The sequence below is a fragment of the Phycodurus eques genome, chromosome 2 (genome assembly GCF_024500275.1).
Source record: "Phycodurus eques isolate BA_2022a chromosome 2, UOR_Pequ_1.1, whole genome shotgun sequence".
Taxonomy (NCBI): domain Eukaryota; kingdom Metazoa; phylum Chordata; class Actinopteri; order Syngnathiformes; family Syngnathidae; genus Phycodurus; species Phycodurus eques.
Genome location: NC_084526.1, coordinates 2,285,813 through 2,312,443, shown reverse-complemented (window position 1 = coordinate 2,312,443; position 26,631 = coordinate 2,285,813). Strand labels below are relative to the sequence as shown.

Here is a 26,631-nt window from a genome sequence, read left to right as displayed (position 1 = left end):
TGTGTGATTGTGTGTGTGTGTGTGTGTTGCACAATGGCCAGAGGCTGAACACAGGCCTGCAGGGTTTAACTGTTTCCTCACTGGCCACATCGAAGTCGATGCAAACGCGTGCAGTCCGTAATGTTCGTTTAATACGCATTATTGTCACATGTGTTAGCGTCACTTAGCTTCCACGGCGCTATCGCTTGTTGCCTCATCAACACGTACGCGAGTGGAGGTGTCCATTTGGCGCGCGCGTGTGCGGTATAAATCTTTGGATTTCATTTTCTGAGACGGTGGACAAGTTCATAGCGGAGGAGAAGCGACGCGTCCTTGCTCCTTGGATTTACTGCCCGGCCACACACACACACACACACACACACACGCCTACATTGATACACACATTGATACACGCCCCTCCCTGCATTCGGCCATGTTGAAAGTACACGTGACGCCGTTATCGATCACCCGGTGATGGTTAGCGCGCGTTAATAACGAGGGGGGCTTAATTGCGTGCTGTGCAGCGCGTGCGGGATGATGTGCAGCGTCGTGTAGCCGCGCGTGTGGCGGCGGCGCTCGCTGATTGGCCCATTGTGCGGGCTGTTGATTCGACGTGAATAGAAAATCAACGTGTTCTCACGGAGGGCTTGTGATGATGTCATTGCGCATTAAGCAATAACCTCGTCGGATCTAGTTGTCATATTTCATCCATTCAAACAATGTGGACATATGTATTCATATCTGTGGTCTATATGTATATATATATATATATATATATATATATATATATATATATATATATCTTCCCCTCCCTTTTGTTTTGCCTTTCTCCCATTGTTTCCTTTTCTTCCCCCCTGTCCTCCCTTTCTTTTCGTTTTGTTCCCCTGCCACTCGTTTGATTTTCTTTTTCCGTCTCTCTTCCCGTTTCTTTCCCCTGCCACTCTCCAACATCTCCTTTTTCCTTGTCACTTTCCTTCTTGTGCTGAAAATTCCCTTTCTTGACTTTTTCTTTTTTTTCTTTCCCTTTCCACCCTTCCTTTGCTTTCCCTTGTCTTCACTCTCCGTCCATTTTCCCGTTTTCCTTTCCCATGCCGCGTGCTCTTCATTTCCTCTGCCCTCCCTCTCCTGCCCCTAACTTTTCTTTTCATCTCTCTCTTTCCATTCCCGAGCCTTTACGAGCTTCGTGCTCACACATAATGGGAAACCCCATAGACAGGCTAACGCATAGCATCTAGCATCCACTTGGGAATGTTGTTGCTCTTTGAGCAATGAATATTTGCTCACAAAAGCTAAAGCAACACATGTAGACAGATACTACAACAATACTCACAGACATATATTCTTTATTATTATTCTGCAAAGGGCTTAATATTAGTGAGGCTTACTGAGGAACGAGGAGGCTCTATGTAAATCGGTGCGTCTGTATTGCAGTGCCCCCAGGTGGCCGAGGCGTGCACACCCGAAGGAGTAGCACAATGTCCATGTCATTTAAGCAAAGGTGGAACAAAGGTGGGTCGGTGCCAGGGAGAAACGTATGGCGGCGCTCCTCTTGCTCCTCGCCGTCGTCGGGCCGCCTTCTGTTGGGGAGGGGGCCGCGCGGGGAGGATAGAAAAGCGATGGGGAGGAAGAGGAGGCGAAACGTGAAATGAAATCCCCTACTTGTAGTGACGACGATGATGAAGATGATAAATAAGTGAAACTTCATTTGTGGCATTATTACGTGGGGGCCAATATTTTTTTGTTTGTTTTTTTTTACGTCGTTTTGCATTTAAACATTGATTGATTGAGATTAATTATACTATATATCACTATTTTTTAAATGTACAAAGGTTTTTACATTTCATAATAAACCATGTTTAATTAATGAATGTTATTGTCATTATTTGAAAATGTTGTCAAATGATAAAATAATTACGGACGTCCTTCTTCATACTTATTTAATATTTATGACCTAATATAATATTGTTGTTATTGTAAATGAGGTAGATTTTTTCGTTAATTTAATTGAGACGTGCTTTCGTTTGAGTTAATCAATTAGCATTTAGCTTCATATGTAATCACAGAAAGTTTTTTTTTTCTCTCTCTTTGTAACTAATAAAGACAAAGGACGTGTGAGGCAGGAACAACCCTGCCTCACACGTCCTTTTTCTGGTTTTACAAGTGTAAAAATAAGTCAACCGGCACCTCCATTCAAATAACGTCACAGAGCACAGGTTTGTCTTTCATCAGCCTGCCCCCCCCCCCCCCCCCACCCCCCAAACAAAAAAAGTCTCGACCTCTCTCTGTGTGCTCTCGTTCTTGTTGTTATGCATTTGCGGCTGTGGCTAATAAATATAAATGTTTGTGATTAGCATCTTGGCGGCACAGGTGCGCGTTTGTCGTCAGGCGAAGGCTCCTTCATTAATTTCCCGTCATGGAAAAAGTGCCGCCGCGCCGCACAGGCCAGAGTGTCCAAATCGCTGACAAATGAACGCGCAGATTGTTAATGTACTTGCGTACGCCGCCGAGGAGGAAAAACACACCGGAAAGCCGAAAAAAAAGAAGAAGAAAAACAAAACGAAAAATAAAATAAAATCCGGCGAGTTTTATGGTCATTTATGGTCATGAAGTGGCCTTTAAAGAGCTCTTTTTATTTTGTTGTGTTCAAGCAAATTTGTCACCTTTTTACTCAACCAAGTTGCACACAAAGAAGAATTTCCAGCTGACTGTCAGCTGCAGCAGTGAGTTTTGTTGCAGATGACAAAGAAGATAAATATCAAATAAAATAAAAAAATGCATGCATGCCCGTGAGCATCAACTGCTGCTTTTGGCAAAGTGAGTTGGCTTGAGAATCTCAAGGCACCGCTCGACCCGAATTAGTGCAGATTTAAGCTCACTTCGGACGTGTCTATTTGCTGGGACCTCATTATAGCATTATACAGTACATATAGTAGCGATAAAACGTCTTGTCTACACACCCCTGTTCAAATACCAAATTTGTGTGATGTGATAAAAAATGAGACCAAGATGAACCAACTGGAACTAGGACCTTTGTCAAGGTGAAGGGAATTATGTACAGTTTCAAATAGCGGTCAGTGTCCTCCCAAAAAAAATGTTAGGAAAAGCCTACTAGAACAGCTGAACGTTTTGGCGTGTGTGCTGACTCCCTTGGCAGTTCAAATGGGATTGGTTACTTGTGAACACAGCTACATACCCAATTAACAGAGGGTGTGCACACTTTTGCAAACGTTTTTTTTTTTTCTCAATTGAGATGTAGAGGTTAACATTAACGGTGGAAGACGTTTATGTAGCATAACCCTGGCATTTGAGCAGGGGTGTGTGGACTTTTCATCTCGACTATAGTGCATCTAAAATGGGAAATTTGAAAATGTCTATGTCTGCTCGTGTGTCATTACACACTTTTAAAATGGAATCAACGTGGTGTTTATGTAAACGCAGCAATGGCGGCGTATGCGTTTTTGGAGATTGCGAGCGTGCGGCAGGCGAAGGGAAGAGCAAACAAAGGCAAAATAAATCAAAAGTGCCTAAAAATGGGTCGTTTTTCACAAGCTGCAAAAATGTTTTATTAAGGGAAGAGACGGGGGGGTTTAGCGAGGGAGGTGGGTGAACACCTGCCTTAAAATGTCGTCTCAACATCTCCCGAATGCCATTTTGCTTAATTGACTTGGAAATGGCCCAAATGTATTGCTGAGTGCGGTCTAATTAATATTAATAATAAATGCCATTATTAACATCAAAGAACATCTGGTGCCCCTGTTTACCGCCGCGCGAGCGTTCTGTTTTCATCTCGCGCAAAACAACAACGTGCCGTTATTTCCATTTATTTGCTCACTTTTTTTTCCTTTTTTTTTTTTTTTTTTTTTCTTTTTGTTGTTTTTGTCTTGGCTGTCGTCCCGCAGCTCGCCGGGGTCAAACAGGAAGTGGCGGCGGTGAATCGGCGTCGCCGTGTGAAATTTGGAAGCAATGTCGCCCCCTCCCCCACTTCACTCTTCCTTTCTTCTCGTCTGCCTTCTGCTTGTTGTGATTCCTCCGAGATTTGTCACATCCCCCGCCGGACCCCCGCAGCGGCAAAATATAGATTTTTAAAAAAAAAATGAAAACAATCATCAACATCTGCAGCTTGACACTGACTTCTTCTAAAACTTTTGACATTAATCGACATAGTCACTTTGACGATTATATATTAAAGACAATTGAGAACATGCCTTATTTCAATGCAAGGCGTAGTCCACGACGCAGGCTTTTATTGACAACTCAAGGCGATAACAAGCCTCCCGGTCCGCTCGGCAACACTCGGCCATGTTAGAGCTGCATCGGCATGACAGCCTGGTTTTGGTTCGGTTTCTGTCCGACTTTCTGCAACAGATTATCCACAAAAAAAAAAAAAAAAAAAAAAAGGTTTAAATGTCTATATTATAGTTATTTTGGAAAAACTGCTGAATCACAGCTTTTTTTGTTCAAGTAATAAGGCAAATATTCAAGATTTTGGTGCAACAGCCAAGACGTTTTGGTCGTACATCGCCGGTGCGGGTGTGCTGTGAAGAAGACTTCCTTGTCAGGTAGTAAACGTGCAACTAATGCGGCGGCGTTTCATGATAATTGTTGTTTGCTTAATAAATTCCGCGCGCGGCGATCGGCGGGAACGCGAGCGTCAGCAGTGTAACTAAACCTCAAGTTGATTAACTCGCGCCGACCGCGCGCTCGCAAAGATGGCAGCGCTCCAAATCGAAAGAAGTGTGCGCACGCGGGTGTGCGTGTGAGGGCCGGATGGTGTTGTGTTGCTCCGGCGTAAGGAAATCAAGTCCCGGCGGGCGCATTTTGAAAAGCCTAATGCCTTTCAAATGATGTCATCACATTTTAGCCACCCCCCACACCCTCCTAATTTCTGCCCCTCCCCGTCCAATTTTGGGGCCGGTCACGTGACACATTAGAATAATGGACCGGCGAGAAGCGCACAAACATTTCAGTTGTGTTTTTTTTTTTTTTTTTTTTTTTTTTATTTCCTGAAAGTGATATGGCGGCCGTCCGGGTTCAGGGCGGGAGGGACAATGGACGCCATTTGTGATGGTTTCTCCACAAATGTCCTCCTTGACAGTCTGAACTTGATCCACAAGTGACTCATCGCATCTGGGGTCCAAAACTCTTCTGTCACATCAAAGGCTTCATTAGTAGTTACAAAAACAAACGGCTCCAAAACATTGTCATTTATTATTATTTTTTTTTTATTTTTTATTGTATTTTATTTTAGTGTACATTTTTAATTATTTTCATAACTCGTGCAATTCCGCGGACGGGCGCTTGAAAGTGCGACGTCCGCACCGGTGTGGGTGTCGTCACTGCCAAATGTCCAATCGAAAGGGCTTTTCTCGTTCCCTTTAAATAGCCTCCGCACTCTGGAACCTTCTGGAACATGATAATTGTATCATTGAAATGCATTCTAGAATGTTTCAAATGCATCAAATACATGTTGGGTTTTTGTTTTTGAAATGCAATCTACAATGTGATGTGAAAAAAAACATTTTGCGACATGAGCATGACTTTCGAGAACATATTCAAAAACATTCCCAAAATAGTCATAATTTCATGCTGATTCCTATTGAAATGAATTTGAAAAGTGACGGTTGTGTGTCATACGGCATATTCTGGAAAATATTCAGAATTGGTTGCATTCCTGTCTAGAAGGTGCCCTATTTAATTGTATTCTAGAACATATTTGAACATACGCTGTAACAAGTCATATTTCATATTCGGCTGGCGTGTGGGAGTTACTGTATCAAGCATCTCGTTTTTTTTTTGGGCTGCTGTTGTTGATGCCGTCTTTTTTTTTTTTTTTTTTTTTTTTTTTTTTTTTTCCTCTCCTCCATTAATGAGAGCTGGGTGTGGTTGCGGTCGCTCCGCACACACGCGCGCACACTCGCACAGTGGCAGATCTTTATCAATTTATATATTTGTCAGTGGAGGATGCCCCGGTGTCCCTGTGGCGGCGTGTGGCGGCAAGGCAAGGGAGGAGGTGTGTCGCACGCACACACACACACACACACGCACACGCCGAGGGGAAGTGTGCGCGGAGTGCAGCCGACAGCCGGCGGAGTGACTGATACTCAGCCTGCCTCCCAGATGGCCCGTTCAACTCTGCTCCAATCTGATCCGGGAGCCTTTGTTCTGGCATGTTCCATTACGCCGCCGTGACACCAGTAAAGGCAGAGGGGAGAGGAGCTGCTCTCAGATCAGATACACTTGAATTAAACATGCCTTTCCTCTCCTCTTCGCTTTCCACACACACACACACACACACACACACACACACACGCTCGCAGCTTTCGCGCCCTCACAGATGATAAATTCATAGGATTTTAACATTGATGGAATAAAAGCGCTTTGAATGTCACATTTAAAGATCCGTTTATGGATTTGGAATATATATATATATTTTTTGGGGTGTGCGAGTGTACATGCTTAGGAATTAGGCCTGATTGAAAGAACAGATGTCAGATCAGCCGTCGACACTCCACCATCAAATTTGCATGAACGTACATATTTTCAAGCGACAATATCAAATGCGTACTCAAAATATGTCAATCGTACATTGGCATAAACCATCGGCAACGGATGACGCAAACTTGAGTTTGACACATGATGTGGTATGCTTTGGATCCCATTTTTCTCATGCCCTCATTCTGATACAAGTTGACCATCTGTCTTAATAATGTGATGCGAGACGTTATTATTATTATTTATAAAAGGGGGGAAGTCTTGCCTTGCTGATCTCAAATCCAAAGCGTCATCACAGGACTTTACAAACCTGAATTTCACAGACCAGCTGGGCGAGACCCTCTACCACGCCGACACGGTGAAAAATGTGGGCGCAAACGGTTGGATTCCAGTTGACAAATATAAACGTCCATGGCAGTGAGTGAGTGAGATATATTGGAAACAAACGTATTTTGAAAATAGTGACCATATAGAAGTTCTGAACAATTTGAACAAATGTCATGAAAAATAGATCAAATACAGGATTTTCGACAGATTACAGACAAGTGAATTAGTCTAGATTCAGAATCAGTGTCCTGGCAAGTCATGTCAACATTAAGCATCTGAATTTTCATGTGAGCAGATCTGCCCAGATTGAGCCAGTGTTTTAGGTCCCTGATAAAATAAAATAAAAAATTAAGGATCAGCATCCACCTCAACTCGCTGGGAAGCAAATTCCAGAGAGTTTTTGCCAGCGTTTGTAGCTCAAGTCAGCAGACGCCAATCACTTTCTACCCTGATGCCTATTGTTTACAAATGTTATCAAAAGGTACATGAGAATTTTTCTTTCCTTTTTGCATATTGAAAATATTAACAAAAGGTCAATTTGGCACGCAACAAAACGGCCGTTTCAGGTTGACTGTTATTTGAAATCTATCGTCCAAATACAATCTCGTGCTTGTTGGTCTTTGGCGTATTTGCGCGCCGCTAATCAGACCGTCAGTCAACATTTTGAATCGCCGTCCAAACACGTGGTCTTATCTGACCAGCGCGCGATTAAAGCGAGGCGCGCCAGACGTCGGTCGACCTTTAACGGACCGCGATACAGCGCGCGTTAACGCCTCCGACAGACCGGACGCTTTGCATAGACAAGGAAAAGAAAAAAAGCGGGCGGATCGATATCGCCGGAAGATTCCTCGGTCCGGCCGGCCGACTGGATGTGAGCGATGAGGCCCTAATATACGAGGTGACCTTCAAAATGCCATGAATGTGTTGTGCAATAAAGTGTCAATATTTGTGGTTATGTGCAGCGACGTGACTTTTACAGTAATTGGAGCGGCCACATTAAAAGAGATGGATCAGTCGACTGATTAAAGACTCATACACACACACGTCTACCTATAGGCCAACACACACACACACACCTTTCAACACGTGTGTGTTTTGGGATTTACTATTAAATTGGACATCTTGTGTAAAAGTGACGTGATTGCGATGTACACAAATACAATAGTCCACTTTGTCATCTTCCCATTCTAAATCTTGCAAAAATGTCACAAGTCGAAATTTGACATCGGAATTGCGCTAATTTACATAATCCCGCCCGTGACCTGCCAGCTGGCTGCGTTTAGACCGAGTCATTGTCAAGATGCGGCTGGAGGAAACACGACGATGTCATCGCCCAAAGCGATGCGAAGAGTTTACGGGAGCAGCACACACTCCATTGCTTGCTCAAGTTTCCGCTGCATGCGCCACATGCACAGATCCGCACACTAATTGACAAACGGGATGTGGTGGTGAAGTGCTGCCTCCACCAGGGAAAATTGAATCGATGCCGTCTTTCACAGTTTCTAATCGATTTTCTTAGACGGCAACAGCCTCGAGGGAAATTGTCGCGTCTTTATTTTTGGGATTTATTTATGGTCTACAGGCTACATTTAAAAAAAAATTTTTTTTTTCTTTTTAACATGGAGTCCAATGCAAATGAGTTTCCACTCTGAGATGAGGAGTCACACGATCTATCAACCTTGGATATTTCACAAAAATGATATCCTATAATATGAAATATATGTACTTTATCAACATACAGCATTGTGGAAAAATAAGTAGCAATGCTTTAATGAGCATGAAATCCAATATTTTCAACAAGAGGCGCACCTCAATTCGGATGCATCTATTTCTGTCCATCCATCTGTCCTGTCCGTTTTCGTCTTGGCTTGTCCTGTCCTTTATTGTCCTGTCTTTTCCTGCCTTGATTTCTTGTCCCGTATCCTGCCTTGTCTTGCCAAGTCTTGTCACCTCTTATCCTGTCCTGTTCTGCCTTTTCCTGACTTTGTTTGTTTCATCTCATCTTGTCCTGAGTTGTCCTGTTCTTTCTTTTCCTCTGTTATTCTGCCATGTTCTGCCTCGACCTGTCCAATCTTCTCTTGTCCTGACCTGTTTTATCCTGTTCTGACTTGTCTTTTCTCTTCCTGTGCTGTCCTGTCTCGGCCGGGCATGTTGCCATGTCTTGTCTTGTCCTGTTCTGTCTTTTCCTGTGATGTGCTACCTTCTCTTATCTTGTATTTTCCTGTCCTGTTCTGTTAAATTGTCAGTATAGTGGTATAATATCATCATAAAATCATAATACAATACAGAAAAGAAGCCGGGACGTTTAACACCTGACATCCACACACTCGGTTCTGTGTGAAAGGCACAGGAGGCCATTCTCTCATGCGCCAATTTTGCAGACCTTCTTAAAAGCTTTTTTTTCCCTTCATTTTATTACTACATGACTTTTTCATTGGAGAGTTAATTCCATCCTTTAGCCTCATTTTAGAGAAGCCAGATGCACACTTTCGATTACTTAAAAAGAGAATCCCGTGCTCTTCTTTGCTGCTATCGGAAATGCGTCGGAATTCCTCCGCTTGCATTTGTGGCCGCCTTGCAATGTTTTTCACCGTGGCTGCTGAATGGCGTCCCGTCTTATTATGCGTGACCTGCTGACTTGACTCTTTCCATTCTGTCGACCTGCGAGCGAGTGTGCGGCGCACGCAGAAAAAAGTCGTCTTATTGTGAGGCGCTGCTGGCGGCCATCTTTTATCGAATCATCGCAAACATTTGTATTCATGACAAAATGCCGGTGAGTTAAAGTCTTCACAAACGACTCGGGATGGGACTTTAACGCCTTCATTGCCATTCAATAATTACAGGGGGGAAAAAAGGATGTTTAAAAAAAAGTATACACGGAGAATAAAAATGTTTTTTTTTTCTTTTTTCATAACTAGTTTGCTGCAGCCGTCTTTTCACACATACTGTATACCCGTAAATTTGTGTTTAAAAAAAAAAAAAAAAAAACTCAAAGGAGAATTTTTTTTTTGTCTTTCAAAATGTTTAATCAAACCGTACAATATACAATAAGTGCATACAATAAGTCCGCAAGCGTAATGCTAATATCTTGCGAAACGTCACAGACGGGCTAACGTAAATTAGCGCCGATGTCACCCCGCAAGAAGAAAATCATCATTCAAGTCATCTGGCTGCCTTTGCGTACTCGCGGTGCCATGTTTAATCGTACCTTTAATAGTGAATTGCAACAGTTGATTCAAATTCGAATACACAATAAGTGACTCGAGTCTGTCTGTTCAAGAACAATCGCGAAAGGCGGAATGATGAAGCCGACGAGGGAAAGAGACCACCTGCTGTTTCTTTCGTTCTCTGACCGCCTGACAGTCGGATTTGTATTTGTTTCAGGTATTCTCATTTTTTCCCACAACAGGTGAAATGTCATATTGTGTTCATTATTTGCACTGGATTCAAACGCCATTAATTGCCATCAGTACAAACGACGTTTTCATGTCACGTGACGTGTCGACGACGCTTTTGATGCTCCACCTGCGCTCGGCGTCCCATCCATCAAGCCCATTGTGGGTATTTTTAATTGAGCGACGCGTGTTGTCTGGGCCCCTTTTTGTTGTTGTTGTTGTTGCGCCGCGCTCCGCCGACTGTCAGCACATCAGAGGCGGCCGGCGTAACGTCGCTCGCCCTCACCTCGCATTATGCCGCTGTCAACGCCGTCGTCGTCGGAGGTGATCGCGTTGATAACAGACACGGCGTCGCACTAAAGCGCCGGCGTCATCGTTTTTCGCACACGGTCAAAAGCGTTATCACCCCGTCATATCTGTGACAGCGAGCTGTCACAATCAGCTGGCGGCGCGAGAGAGAAAAATCCTGCCGTGCTGACACAGGCGAATCTATTTCTGTTTGTCGCCATTGTTCCAACGTCTTCGGCGCCGCCACAAACGGGGAGAAAAATGGGAGGCGGCGAAAGGGGGAAACTTCCCGTCAGCCATCTTGAAAAGGAATAGACGTGAAATAAACGTCTGTAACATTCTGTATGCATTTGCTGAAGTAGCTTAGCATCGCCGCTGCTGCGTGCTAATGCTGCGACGCTTTCCGATTCTTCGTCATCCTGCAGCAAGTCCGCCATTTGTTCGCTGAGATTCTTCAGGTCTGGCTTGTTTGCGCCGGGACTGCACTTTTATTATTCTATATTCAATCAGTAAATATATAGACATCAACGATGGGAAATATGATATATAACAAACAAATAAAGTACATTCAATGCCTTCATCTGCTGTTTACACTTGATTCAATTTGGGATTCACTTTTATTGTATGTGAATCAATCTATATCATGTAAATATGGTATATTAGAGGTGTGTAGACATTAAATACGGCTGTGAATACGCTTCATTAGAGATACATAGAATGTGAAATATGATGGAAATATGGTCATTTGGTGTATATGTATTCAATATGATTTTTATATATATATTTCTATTTATAAAATATGACAATATGATAGAATTTTGCTGATTCAGCAGTAAGTCAGTGGCAGTGGCAAGCAAGCGTTTTCTCTCCCGCCAGATGCGACGATGACGGTTATGATGATAGCGTGATGATGATGATGATGATGACGACGACGATGATGATGAGGACGTTTCGATGATAGCGCAATATGTTATCAGCGACACCCTCCGTTCTGTCCCCAGATGCCGGGGAGGATGCGGCTTCGGCGGCGGGCAAGGCGGCCGTCGGCGCGCCGCCGTCGGTGTCGCAGCATCGCGAGCGCTCCCTGGGCTCGGCCTCCAAAGACTGCCCCTACTGCGGGAAGTCCTTCCGCACCTCGCATCACCTCAAGGTCCACCTGCGGATACACACAGGTCAGTCGAACCACCTTCGGTGAAATTCCAGTTCAGGAAAAGTTATAAATGAGGGATACAGAGTCACATTAGCGACTTTGCACCTCTTTGCTTACTTTCATAATTTTCACTATTATTAGTAGTATGAGTAGGAGAAGTAGTAACAGGTTATTATTATTATTAAATTCCTCTATTTATTTTTACAGCTCAATTTACTGTTATCTCTAAATACAATAAATAAACACATGATTATTATTATGTTTTCACTTTACAATATTACTTTTATTATTATTACTTTTTTAACTTTTTAAAAATATGTTTTGTTCCTCTTATTATCCATGCAATACATCTCACATGCCATGCCGTAACTTTCCCTAAATCGCTCCATTTCGTCTTATGCAGTTACGACGTCACCCTTTTTTTTTTGGGGGGGGGGTGAATTTTGGGGTGTATTTTTCCCGACTCTTTGACCCGTCCCACTTTGGAGGTTTCCCGCCCCCGTCTGATTGACATCCTTCGGCGTCGCCGTCCAGTTCCGAGCGACAGGAAGTGCGGCGGGCGACATGTCGAGCACGCAGATGGTCTCGCCTTCCGAGTCGCACGTTCCCCGAACGTGCGAGCGATGCCCGCGCACACTCTCGTTAGTCCTCGTTAGTCCACCGCGACCTCATTAGCTAGTCCTTGCCTCTGCGCGCGCGCGTGTGTGTGTGTCAGCGAAGTTGTCGTTATTCTCGTCTTTGCCTTCCAACAAGGCCTCAGTGTCCCGCGGTGCCATCGCTCCCTTTCACGTCGGCTGGCTCTCAATAACTTCCGTGGCACAACAAAGGCGGCCTGTCCTCACTCGGGGGTCAGTCCTCACCGGTGCGACGGCGGGCCTCGTCGATTTCACTTTATCCCCTCGGTCGAGCAGGGCGACCCCCCACCCTTAGTCTCGACGCGCTCGACCGCGCCGCCGTTCCTGGAGGAAGCCGGGAGATGCCGCGTGAGGTTAAATCCCTCCGCGGGCTGTCAAACGCACCAGCGACGATCCAGGTTAAAGCCACAAGTAGCCCACACAAGGACGCTTGGTTGTAAAGTCGTCCCCAAAACTGTGGTTCACATTTGGGGCATCGCAAAAATGTGCAAAGACTGAGAACTATGTAGTACTCACTTGTGTAGCGCTTTCAGTTTCCCAGATTTTTTGAGGGCCGTGGCTAAAACAGAGTGGCATGAGGCTGGCACGAGCCGGGCCTCCCGCACGATCGGAGAACGTGTGCGCCTTCGTTCGCATCAGCAGTTACGCGGTGCAATTGCGACTTGCAGTTAGCTAGCTGGCGATGCGCTCACCCCGAAAACGGACAAAAAAAACTTCCTTTTGGACAGTCCGCTGCACGTGGCCACTTTAGAGTGCCTCGTTGTTGGCCGTGAGTGCATGCATATCCCCATGAGAAAGGCGGAAGAGCGAGGGTAAAAAACAAAAGAAGAAAAAGCGCCTCGTTGCTAGACGTGGGTGCACGCGTTCACAGAACAGCGAATAGGGGGAAAACATTTTTTTCCGAATCCAACTTGACAGCCAGCGTTTGGACAGCGGCTTTGCACTGGTGTGGCCGCTCGGAGCGAGCGCCTCGTTGTTGCGGTGCAGAAAAGCCCCACAACGACACGGTGGCATGTATTCCAGCCACCTGAGGCTTTCAGCAGATATCATTTGCAAATATATTTTCGATAAGTAAGCTCGAGAGAGAGACGTTGGAAAAATGCAGCATCCAATTTTTCAGGTCATAGTGCAGGTATTTTGATTGGCAGTTGATCAGGGCGTGGTTTTGGCGCATTCAGCAGACACTCCCACAGCATTTGAGAGCAGAGACGGCGACTTGATTTTTCACAAATTCGAAGCCTCATTTTTGTACACTTTTGTGATTGATTTATTTTGTGTCTCAAATCTGACAAGGTTGTTAACGATACTCTTCTGCGGTGCGTCCAATTAATTTACTTTATTTTCACTTTGCAGCCACTTTAACTGTCATGAAAGAGTACAAATAAAGTAATCACTGTTAACACATTAATTGCTAATCCCAAAACATTAGCACGGCAATTATGCGCACATACGGCGTGCGTGTTATTGGTATTTTCAGGTGGGAAGCGTCTCTCAAATGCTCAACGGCCGTATGGCGGAAACTCGAACTGAACGCAATCTGAGCGACTTCGTCCAATGCGCACATGCTAACTGTGCTACATTAGCACTCGTCTGGTAGTACAGTATGAGGCCACCGCAAGGGGGGGATTACACCGCCCGGGTGGTCTCATCTTTAGCTCGCCGCAAAAAAAAAAAATGACGACCAAGAAGAAGCAAAGAATGCAGCATTGATGTTTTTCAGCTGTGAAGGATTTCCTACTCGGACTCTCCCGCGCCTCGGCACTCGAGGATTAGGATCCCGCCAAGAACAGGAAGTGACAATGAGGTCAGGACAAGGAAGAGGAACAGGCGCATGTTTTCCGGCACTCAAAAGTTCATTGCTTTTTCGTTTCCTCGTGTTTTTACTATGAACGGTGGGTCACTTTGTTTTACACTTATGACAACTGTGAATGTTAAAAATAATATTTAAAAAAAAAAAAAAAAAAAAAAAAAAAAAACATTGCGCACAACCGAACAACCAAACCGAAATCCAACTTTACTCGTGACAATTGACACAAACCAAAGTGACTGTTTGGTTATGTTTGTGTATTTCGATGACCTTAACTCCCTAACCAGTCAATTTAACCTGAAGCAATCTAACCCAATTGACCTGACCCTAAAACTAAACCAGAACCTGTCCACAAAACAAGTCCTGCCAAACTGAGTAAATGTTAGCTAATGTGTGTGTATGTGGATGACCCTAACTCACTAGCTATAACCCTAACCCTAACCCCCTAGTCCTAGCCTTAACCTTCTAGTCCTTACCCGGACCGTCCTAATAGTGTCACTGAGTCCACCAGATGTGTTTTCATTTGGAATCTCTGATCTTTGTCGCCCTGTGTTAGACTTCCGTCAGATCTCAATTGATGTTGGACACGTCATCCCCATTTTCGTCCCCCATTAAAGTCGAATGTAAGACAAGGCGACGAAGGGCCCGGCGTCGGATGTTTTTATTTGGCCCGGCGCATCTTTTTCGCATATGCGAGCGGCGGCCTTAAATCATTGCTATGAGCTCATCTGTGGCGATGCCGATCCAGTCCAGGAGCGGTTCCAGATCCAGACCCGCTCTCTTTTTTTTTTTTTTTTTTTCCCAGGCCTTTGAGCGAGAGATTAACGAGGCGCTAACAGCCGCTTGAAAGAAATGAAGTGAGCTCAAATTTAGCGCTCGAGAGCTAACGTTACGGCCGTCGTTTCATCTCGAACGGGGAGTGGGCAAATCTCCATTAGCGGAATGGAGCAGAGTTTTTCAGAGGTAGCTAACAGCGGCGAGCTAATGAACACACTGCGGTGGGTGATATTTCATTATACAAATTAATGCTCACATTTTAATGGGAAAGTCACATAATGAATCCCGGCTTCAGTGACAGCAATTAGAGGGCCAGATTGTCCCCTTCTGGACAAGGCGCTATTTAGCAGTAAGCAGCTGTGTGTGGGGGGGGGATAATAATTAAAAATAAAAAAGAAAAGTCCTCTGCTGTGACAATAGTTTCTTGAGGCAGGGTGGCGTGAGAGCGTGTCACCTAACCTTACTTTAACCTTGTCGTCGAGACGCACGACATCTCACTTTGCGCTGCTACCTTAGCTTAGCATTTCGTCAGCGCGCCGTGGTTCTTCTCGGGACGGAACCGGAGACGCGTGGCACGTCGCGAACAGCAAAGCATAAACAAATAAGGATTAGAGAAAATTATTTTCCATTTTAGTTCTCCGCTCCGTGCGGCGTATTGATTTCTTTCTTTGTCATCAATGTTGTCCGTGATTCAGTCACTCGTTCGCCGCCAGCAGTGTACAAAGTCGAGTTCCACACATTGCCGGCTGTTTTAAAGCATTTTGACGGAGCTTAGTTTCGAGACCCACAGAATCAGAATCGGAATCATCTGGATTTGCCAAGTATGTCCCAAAAAAAACACACACAAGGAATTTGTCTCCGGTAGTTGGAGCCGCTCTCGTACGACACCGAAGTTGAACTTCAGTGGCTTTTTTCCATGCCGTGTGTCATCCGCTCCCTCAACTGCTCCATCTTTTCTCATGATCGCCAGACACACTTTGTACTGCCTACGCGTACGTGCAAGCTCTTGTGGCTATTTCGCGCATTCAGATAACTACGCGTGACGTCGACAACGCCGGTGTGCGGTCAAGTGAACGTGGTTTGCTTTCTGACGTGGGCAATCAATACATATCACTCACTGCCAGCCTTCATGTTAAATATTGCGGTGCATACCGGAGTTTGGCCAAATGCAGGTTTTGCCTCGCTTGTTGTCACCAACAAAAGCGGAGGCTAAATAAAAAGGAGCACACTGAACACGGTGATCAAGAGGAGGATGTGTTCTCCGAGATCGGCGATGTTTTCCAGGGCAAACAACCTCGCCGTCGGCTTTCATCTCCGAACGCGCAACAAAAAGTTCTCCCGTCCTATTTTTAACTCCCCGAGCATCAATTTCCTGCTGGCTGGCGATGCGTCATGTGTCGGGCGGCGGGGGGCGGGGGAGGTTGGGCTGTTTGCGCTGATATCAATTAAAAGTGGATTAACGGCTACATAATGACCTTTAGCTGTAAATTGTGTGTAATGTTGCAAGGCAGGATACAGTAGAGTCCCCAGATGTCACGGCAGCCCCCCCTTGACGTATGACGGAGCAGATGTCCTCGCAGCTACGCGCGCTCCTCCAACACACACTTTGCAAATGGCGGAAGCGTAGGCTTAACCCCGAAGAGCTCCTTTAATTATCCGTATGACAAATAGTGGCAACGCTCACCAAAACGGCTGGAAAAGCAGCACATGCATCATGCGTGGTGATGTTACAACACTTTAAGGGTGAATATCTGAACAAAACCGTGCCGCACCACATGTAGACAGACAATATAACAAAATTCCCACAGATATAGTCCTTATCCATCCATCCATTCTCTGAGCCGCCCATCCTCACAAGGGTCGCGGGAGCGCTGGAGCCCATCCCAGCTGTCGTCGGGCACGAGGCGGGGTACACCCCGGACTGGTTGCCAGCCAACCGCAGGGCACATAGAAACAAACAACCACTCGCACTCACATTCACACCTACGGGCAATTTAGAGTCGTCAATCAACCTAGCGTGCATGTTTTTGGGATGTGGCACGGGGAGAACACGCAAACTCCACACAGGCGGGGCCGGGATTTGAACCCCGGTCCTCAGAACCGTTAGGCAGACGCTCTAACCAGTCGTCCGCCGCGCCGCCCAGCAATAACCGCTGAATTTTTCATTCTTTTTCTCATAGTAATAACAACCACACAAGGCATTTCCAGCTTTAGCCATCATCAGTCGTGACACGCTCAGAAGGCAATGAAAGTTGTGACAATTTTGCTGCATGCTTTGAATCGGGAAAAGCAGCACCATTTGGTGGACAAATGTCAAAAATTAACATTTAAGATTTAAGAGTTCGGTCCAGTTTTATTTCTACACAGTGCCAAATAACAACAGAATATGTCTCAAGGTCGACAACAAAGTTGTGACAATTTTGCTGCATGCTTTGAATCGGGAAAAGCAGCACCATTTGGTGGACAAATGTCAACAATTAACATTTAAGATTTAAGAGTTCGGTCCAGTTTTATTTCTACACTGTGCCAAATAACAACAGAATATGTCTCAAGGTCGACAACAAAGTTGTGACAATTTTGCTGCATGCTTTGAATCGGGAAAAGCAGCACCATTTGGTGGACAAATGTCAACAATTAACATTTAAGATTTAAGAGTTCGGTCCAGTTTTATTTCTACACAGTGCCAAATAACAACAGAATATGTCTCAAGGTCGACAACAAGAATAAAGTTTTATTTTCCCCAAAAATAAAGCCGGATTTTTTTTCTGGAGAAACAAGTCAGAATCGTATGATCTCCAAGTCGAAAACCTTGCAGAAAAAGTTTTTTTCTGCACGCTTTGAATTGGGCGACGGTAGCTGCAGCTTCATTCCTTGTTTTTAATGCTTTTTGGTGTCGCTCTGGCGTTTTCAGCTCGATGGCAATTCTGTTGTTTTCATGACTATCCTCTTGGCAAATTGGGCCTCTATTCATTCAACACCGTCAAATGGCTCGGAAATAAAAATGGCTGAGTGGAGGGTTAAAGTGTTGATCTTAACAGACAGCTGGAGGACGTGCGGCGGTCCCATAAACATAACGAATGTTTTCCCCTCCATTCGGCATATTTAGACGCAGATACGCTTGCATTCGTCTTGATTCGCCCTCACGCACATTAACGAGCTCTTAAGAGGAGAGGCTGGAGGGGGGGTGGGGTGGGGGGAATGGGAGGAGGGAAAAAAAATCACATCAGTCTAATTTGCGTCTAATTTGGCCGCCGGAATATCATTTTGTCCAGTTAGAGGAATCGCGGATGGTAATTTGCATGGGGGACGTTTCCTTATTCAATCAGCAGCGAGCCTGCACCAGCAGCAGCGCTTATTGGGTTAAAAGCTCATCTCTTGCGCTTGACTTTAAATACACTGGGCCGGCTGAGCTTGACGGCGTAAAAAGAAAATGGATCAAATCAGCGTCTCGCTATCTGTAGTCGGAGGCGCGCTCCATTTCCCTTTGTGCAAGTTCCTATTCTCCGCCGGCCTGTATCAATATTGTATTGAGTCGCTGTTTGTGGCCCTTTATGCCACGGCTCGGCAGTAGGTCTGCAGATTGCGCAGTCTTTTTCTGGAATGGTGCCCTCTAAATAATGATAAACGACTTGAGCAGTATGCCATTTGCTAATTATATCCATGATTTACTACACAGCCCGACTTAAATCATTCAAAGCAGCCTGGCGTAACAATGCCTTTTTTTTTTTTCCTTTCTCCTCCCAGCCGCGCGCAAGCGTTTCCATGTGTCGACTCTAAACATTATATGATTGTATGTTTAGAAATATGCACTTCACTCGCTTTTATTCCCCATCAATCCTCCGCGCGCGCACACAAATCCCACTTTTGGAACTTTTTTTTTTCTTTAAAAGAAGGAGGGGAGCTTTGCATTTTTTCCCCTCTGTGTTCATTGTTTAATGAAGCTAAATCTGGCGGTGACTCCAAGCCTCTTATAATTGCTTGCAGGATGTGTATCGCCGCGGTGGAACATCCACTTCTGGCAAGCGGCGCGTTCGTCTTCCAGCATTAACAACAAGAGCGCGCAACATGAATATGCATGCGCGGCATAAATAAATATACGGCATCACACTCGTTTACCGGCTTTGATCCGCAAACATCGGCGAAGGTCCGAGAGAATCGGGGGCAGGCCACGCGGTACGGTAGTTTCATGACACCGACTTGAGCGGTGGCTTGCCTGCATTGATTGGCTCAATAAAAAGCTTCAATTTTAGCAATCCTAACCTGCTTCCGATTGGGTCAGGGTTCATAGTAGTACGAGCCCTTGAATGGCTTCTGTGTAAAAAAAAAAAAAAATAAAAAAAAAAAGACCGACAAGGGTCCTTGAGACTTTTTCATGCATCCCATTACAATAGAGACGCCCATCAAAAGTTGGCTATGTTCACACAAACAAAGGTCAAACACACACAGGTCAATTCCGATTGCTTTGCTCAATGTGACGTATCTGAGTTTCCACGTCAGTGTGAACAAGTAGAAGTCGGGTTTTTACAGCTCCGCCCCCAGGCCTCTTTCGTATTGTGGATATAAATCGGATAGGTGATTTTTTTGTTTGTTTTTTTTGTTTGGTTTTTTTTACTTTCCAATGGGTGCTACTGAATGAGTTTATGTATCAAAACAATTGGCCAAAAACAAAACAATTGGCCAAAAACAAAACAATTGGCCAAAAACTGCTACTTCAACACAAATTGACCAACTTCCTGTTCGGTATCGCCAATGGGACCTTGAGAGTTTTTCGTGTGTCCTGTTATGATAAACTGAAAAAAATTTGACGTCATGCTCCACCCACATGACATGACTTAGCCAAAATTGCTTCAAATGTAGCGTCGGCCATCTTTCGAGGATACTTTCCTCCGATTGGTGCTCATTTGGGCAAACTTTCCAGTGGGTGCGACGGAGTGATTTAAGTAGTGATTTGGAGTGATTTGGCAGTTCGCGGTGGCCATATGGCCACTTGTTATTTTTTATGACGCAGACGTGAGTGATGGCTGACTCGCCGAGGCCGCATCGACCCAAATTCAGACGCCTTCAGCGCCCCACCCCCCGACAGCGAGCAGTAAGACACATGAAATGGAGCGGCGCTGACAAGGCAGTGGGTGGTTAGATGTTTATCTTTATGACTCTCGCTCTTGTCGACACTCGTATTAAACTCGCCTTCATCAGCTCTTCCGCCTCGCTTTTTTTGTTTTTAGAGCTGCCTTTCTCAAATGGGGCTACAGGAAAAAAAAAAATGGCATGAAAAGTTAACATGATTTCTTTTTGTGACCAAAATGATCCACTATTTTGCTCCCCCAAAAAAAAAGGCGAACAAAAATTCAAGTTGAAAGCAGTGATGAACGCATCACGGCAAGTTCCGATGCTCGTCAAACTTTGGTGTCGTCATCTTGTTCACGGATTTCACGATATGGAGTTGCGTCCGATTTCGTTCTCCATCTCTCGCCGCTGTTTTCTGCTTTCGCCGTTTGTTTGCTGTTCACACGAAGCCAAAATACATAACAGGAAAGTGCAAACTGTCCGTCCATACATTTTCTATGGCGCTTGTCCTCAGTTAGGGTTTGATACGACATGTGATTTATAGCAATAACAATAAAAGGTGTACGATTTTGCCGAATACTAACGAGCGCCATCTGCTGGACTAATGTAAAAATGAAATATCGAAAGCCGTTAGCATAAAGGGCGGCATCAGTTTGTTTGTGTTGTCCAGGAAAATGACGGAATCTCACCAGAACCAAGTCATATTTTGGTAGAAAAAAGTTCTGTGAAGTTTAACAAGGCGCATTCACTGGCCATGCATCCCCCTTTGTGTTGAAAGCCATTGTCACTGTCCCACATTTTGTTACTATTTACTATTTTCAATGTTATTGTTGCCCAAGTGCCAATGAAGATGCCGTTTGGTTTTCAATGCGCAAGCTTCAGTGACGAAGACCGAGAAAGGAGAAAACAGCCTACAAAATATAAATGAAGATATGTTCTAATCAATTTTCTGGCTGAAAAAAAAACATTCCCAAGGGGTTACATGATTGAAAAAAGGTTTGCAAACCGCTGTTGAAACATCCTCTTTTGTTATCCGCGATAATGAAATGTGTTTCATTTGGCGCTCTGACCTCCTTTTCCTCCTCCGGGGAGGTGACATGACCCTCGGGTCGGCGTTCCTGCTCCAGCAAATAGCTTTTGGATATCCAGCCGCTAATAATCAGGTTAATGATTCGCTCTTCCGCTCTTTCCCTCAGGAGAGAAGCCCTACCGCTGCCCTCATTGCGACTACGCCGGCACCCAGTCCGCCAGTCTCAAGTACCACCTGGAGCGCCACCACCGTGAGCGCCAGAACGGATCGGCCGCCCCTCCGCATGCCCCCTCGTCGGACCACAAGGACGACCACGGGAAGGCGATGGGCGGCGGCGTCTTTGCCCGCCCCGACGTTCTGCGCAATGTCTTTAAAGGCATCCCCCCCAACTTGGACTTCAGGGCGGGGCCCTTGCTGCCACATCAGTGGGCGTCCGCTGGCGTCGTGGCGGCAAATGACCGCGGGGATCGCCATTTCGATGCCATCACCGAGAACATGAAGGCCAACGACGGCCACGCATCCTCGGTTTCCGCAGATGGTCCTGCCAGCTTCTCCGATCTGAGCCGGGCATACCAAAGCATGATGGGAAATGGAGTTCACTTCCAAGGCTCCCTGCAGGCCTTCATGGACAACTTTGTCCTCAGCTCCATGAAGAAAGACATGAAGGACAACCATAATCCAGTCCAGATCCAAGCCCCCCAGTCCTACCACGATAACGGAGAGCCCAGAGCCAAGAGAGCAGCCCTGGCAGACCAGGACAGAGATGAGAAACTCGAGGCCAAACAGAATCCAGCATCCGGAAAACCCGGCTCCCAGTTTGAGCCGCTGGATCTGTCGGTGTCGGTCCGGCCGGAGTCTGGATCCGGTTCTCTCCCCGGCTCCTCTGTCACCATCCATGACAACGTGGTGTGGCACGGCTGCCTCTTCTGCTCTTTCTCCACTGCGTCACTGGAGCTCATGGCCCTTCACCTCCAGGCCAACCATCTGGGTCAGGCCCAGGTGCAGAGGGCCGAAATGGGGAAGGAAGTACATGAAGAAACTTCTCCTAACATCAAGAGTTTGCTTTCAGACAAAGACGGCGACGGAGAAAGGAGCCAGGTGGGCTGGATCAACCACATGGACCAGCCCTACAACCCCTTCCAGAGCGACTTCTACAGGCGCTTCGGCGGCTTGTATGATGGATCCCCCCGCGGGGCGGCCCAGGCTCTCCAAGGCTGCATGGCTGCCACTGAGCAGGGACTGGAACTTCCAGGGAAGGCCTTCAGAGGAGCGTCTTTGGCTGGGGATGACCAAGTTGGCGAAAGGAGCTCCTGTGAAGAACCCGACGAGGAGCAGGTCGGATCCGATGACGAGGTTGTCAAATCAGAGGCGCGCGTCACCGGCGACAACCCGTCTGCCACGCCCAAACGAGGGCAAAATCACTCCGACGAGGAGCAGCGGGAGAGGGAGCCTGCCGAAGAGGATGAGGAGCGAGATGACGACATGGATCGAGAGGAAGAAGGAAGTCCGGCACCGGACCACGTCCACAACCACCACAAGCAGCTGCAAGATGCTTTGGTCGCCTCGTCCTCAGCCATGACGTCGCCGCTTTTCCAGCAAAACCAGAAGCAAATGTTGTCCCTGGAGAAGCCTTGGCAGCAAGGCCTCAACCTCCTGCCCCAATCCGAAACCCCACCGGGACTTCTGAAGGCCGAGCAGCAGATGAACATGATGTCCGTGCTCCGAGCCTACGGAGGCGACAACCTGCCGGCCTTCAACGTGAAGAGGCCTGACGCACCCGGTGAGTCCTGAACTGCTTTCTCACACCCCACAGGAAACACAAAGTCTTTACAATTACATTACGTATGACAATACGTGTGCAGACCTCGGTGTAAATATGTCACTGATCTGTGAATTCCGATGACGTCAGGCTGGCATCAACGGGGTCGATCCAGTCTGTCCGTTTCCGCTGCAGATATCTGCTTCATGTCACATTTGATCTCAGGTTATCTTATTTCATGCGCGCTTTTGTCTGTACGCATTTCCAAATTGTGCTGATTGGGAGCAAAAAATAAATAAATCCACATTTTGTCACCTAAAGCATGCATGGTAAAGCCAGTCAAATCCAGAAGAGTCCCAAAGGCCCACATCTGAAAGTGATCGAGTTATCCCACAGCAAAGACCAGACACTCAACAAGGTTTAATGGTCTACGCTTTCACTTTGTGTTTATTGGTGAAATTTGAATAGGCGTGGGCGTGTATGGGTCACCAATCTGCGTATTCTGACGACGTCAGGCTCTCATCAACGAGGTAGATCCGATCTGTCCATTCCGCCGCATATATCAGGTTCATATCACATTTTGAAAAAGGTCTGATTCCCATCTTATGATATCCGATTCCATGCGTGTTCATTTTCTCTTCATGCTGTCTTGACGCATCTTCAAATTTTGCCACCCGGGAGCCAAATGTCAAAAGACACACACCCATTAGATTAGACGAGATTGTCTCTGCTTTTGTTGTACTTTTTTATTTACAAGCGTTCTTTCATTGTGTTTAGTTTCCGTAGATATCTGGAAATTATTGATCGGTGGTGTGTTCCGATGACGTCAGGCTCGCATTGAGAGGGTAGATCCAATCTGTTTATGTCGCAGTTACATTGGCAGATATCCGATACAGATCCCATTTGGATGAGTTGTCTGATTCCAATCTCAGGATATCTGATGTCTTGCGTTGTTTTGTCTCTTTCTGCTGCCCTGATGTCCAGTATGTCCAAAGTATGGGAGCAAAAAGTCTGACTTGAAACATGTTGTTTAAATCCAATCAAAGAAGCACAAAGAAAAAGTGATCAAGACTCGTGTCTGAAAGGTAAATTCAGTTTCCGGGCAGCAAAGACACTGACACCCACAGAAGGTCCCGGGAACGTCTCTGAAGTGATTTCAGTCTTATTTCAAGCAAGTTGAGGAGTAATCAGTGGGGCGCCCAGCAACAGATTAATCTTTATTACGTGTTGATATTACCGGGAGCAGCGCCTCCCTCGCACGCCACCAGGAGGGAATAACCCGGCGCAAGTCCGAGCAGGACCTGGAGCTCCTCCGCATGTCTCCTAACTATCTCAGTGTTCATAAAGCCGCCTCCCAGAAGAAGCCCATTACTTTATAAGACTGGTCGATGTATGACCCTGTGAAAAATGAACTGCCAGCTTTCATGATTGTGCTCGGGTTACAGCCGCTCCCCGAGACCCGGCAAGGAAATCGTTTTTCTCTTTGTCTCTTTTTACACTTTTTACTGGGCTCTCGTGCACTTTAGAGCCGCCGCCTTAGTGTCTCCGGACGGAAGGAAAAACATTGCAAACTTGTGTTGCTGCTTTAAACGCGGGGCATAAAACATCATGGTGGCACATGTTGTCAGGTTTGATTGTCATTTAACCTTCTAGGCTCTATGCTGGCCATTTTTTTGCTGTGTTAATGCAATCACAAGCAGGTGTCCTAGACACATGGGCAATGCTAAATTGTGAAGCTTTTTTTTATTTATTTATTTATGCCTCTGTTGCAGCATGTACAACCCCAATTCCAATGAAGTTGGGACGTTGTGTTAAACAAATAAAAACAGAATAAAATGATTTGCAAATCATGTTCAACCTATATTTAATTGAATACACTACAAAGGCAAGATATTTAATGTTCAAACTGATCAACATGATTGTTTTTAGCAAATAATCATGAACTTAGAATTTTACGTCTGCAACACGTTCCAAAAAAAGCTGGGACAGGGTCATGTTTACAACAGGGTTACATCACCTTTTCTTTGAACAACATTCTATCAACGTTTGGGAACTGAGGACACTAATTGTTGAAGCTTTGTAAGTGGAATTCTTTCCCATTCTTGCTTGATGTGCAGCTTCAGCTGTTCAACAGTCCGTGGTCTCTGTCGTCGTATTTTATGCTTCATAATGCGCCACACATTTTCAATGGGAAACAAGTCTGGACTGTAGGCAGGCCAGTCTAGTACCCGCACTCTTTTACTACGAAGCCACGCTGTTGTAACACGCGCAGAATGTGCTTTGGCATTGTCTTGCTGAAATAAGCAGGGGCGTCCATGAAAAAGACGTTGCTTGGATGGCAGCGTATGTTTCTCCAAAACTCGTATGTACCTTTCAGCATGAATGGTGCCTTCACAGATGTGTAAGTTACCCATGCCATTGGCACTAACACAGCCCCATACCATCACAGATGCGTCCATAACAGTCCGGATGGCGCTTTTCCTCTTTGGCCCGGAGAACACGACGTCCACAATTTCCAAAAACAATTTGAAATGTGGACTCGTCGGACCACAGAACACTTTTCCACTTTGCATCAGTCCATCTTAGATGAGCTCAGGCCCAGAGAAGCCGGCGGCGTTTCTGGGTGTTGTTGATAAATGGCTTTTGCTTTGCATAGTAGAGTTTCAAGTTGCACTTACGGATGTAGCGCCAAACTGTTATTGACTGACATTGGTTTTCTGAAGTGTTCCTGAGCCCATGTGGTGATATCCTTTACAGATTGATGTCGGTTTTTGATGCAGTGCCGAGGGAGCGAAGGTCACGGGAATTCAATGTTGGTTTTCGGCCTTGCCGCTTACATGCAATGATTTCTACAGATTCTCTGAACCTTTTGATGATGATATGAACCGTAGATGATGAAATCCCTAAATTCCTTGCAATTGAGTTGAGGAACATTGTCCATAAACTGTTCGACTATTTTCTCACGAACTTGAACCTCGCCCCATCTTTGCTTGTGAATGACTGAGCAATTCAGGGAAGCTCCTTTTCTACCCAATCATGGCACCCACCTGTTCCCAATGAGCCTGTTCACCTGTGGGATGTTTGATGAGCATTCCTCAACTTTCTCAGTCTTTTGTGCCACCTGTCTTTTTTGGAATGTGTTGCAGCCATAACATTCTAAGTCAATGATTATTTGCTCAAAACAATCAAGTTGATCAGTGTGAACATTAAATATCTTGTCTTTGTACTGTATTCAATTAAATATAGGTTGAACATGATTTGCAAATCATTGCATTCTGTTTTTATTTATGTTTAACACAACGTCCCAACTTCATTGGAATTGGGGTTGTACTGTAATGTGGACACCGCATGTCATCAAAGTTTGATGATCAATTGGTGGATTGGCCATGAAGAAGCCTTTAAAAAACAATTTGAAAAAATGTATTCAGAAAGCAATTTCATGAGTTTCAAACTTGTGAGCTCCTAGTGGGACATGTGGGATTTTGTCTTGATTGCAGCAACAGATGGAAGAAGTGAATATCACCACATGGATTTCATGTGGAAAATATACAATGTTGGTCCAAAATTCATCGACAATAGTAATCATATGACTAATTTCACATTACCGCTTATCCTCACTAGGGCCGCGGGCGTGCTGGAGCCTATCCCAGCTATCTTCGGGCGGGAGGCTGGGGTCCACCCTGAACCGGTCGCCAGCCAATCGCAGGGCACATAGAAACCAACAACCATTCGCACTTACGGGCAATTTAAGAGTCGTCAATCAACCTACCACGCATGTTTTTGGGATGTGGGTGGAAACCGAAATGCCCAGAGAAAACCCACGCAGGCACGGGGAGAACATGCAAACTCTACACAGGCGGGGCCGGGATTTAAACCCTGGTCCTCAGAACTGTGAAGATGTTCTAAGCAGTCGTTCAGCATGTTC

At 45.6% G+C, this 26,631-nt stretch overlaps 1 protein-coding gene across 1 annotated transcript in view; it reads left to right on the top strand.

The window, feature by feature from the left end:
• Positions 1-26,631, top strand: part of znf536 (zinc finger protein 536) — a 179,819-nt gene that overhangs the window by 120,937 nt on the left and 32,251 nt on the right. The window contains exons 6-7 of the mRNA XM_061704916.1: positions 11,483-11,653; positions 21,114-22,727. Of these exons, the coding sequence (XP_061560900.1) occupies positions 11,483-11,653; positions 21,114-22,727 (1,785 nt within the window). The remainder of the gene's footprint in view (positions 1-11,482; positions 11,654-21,113; positions 22,728-26,631) is intronic.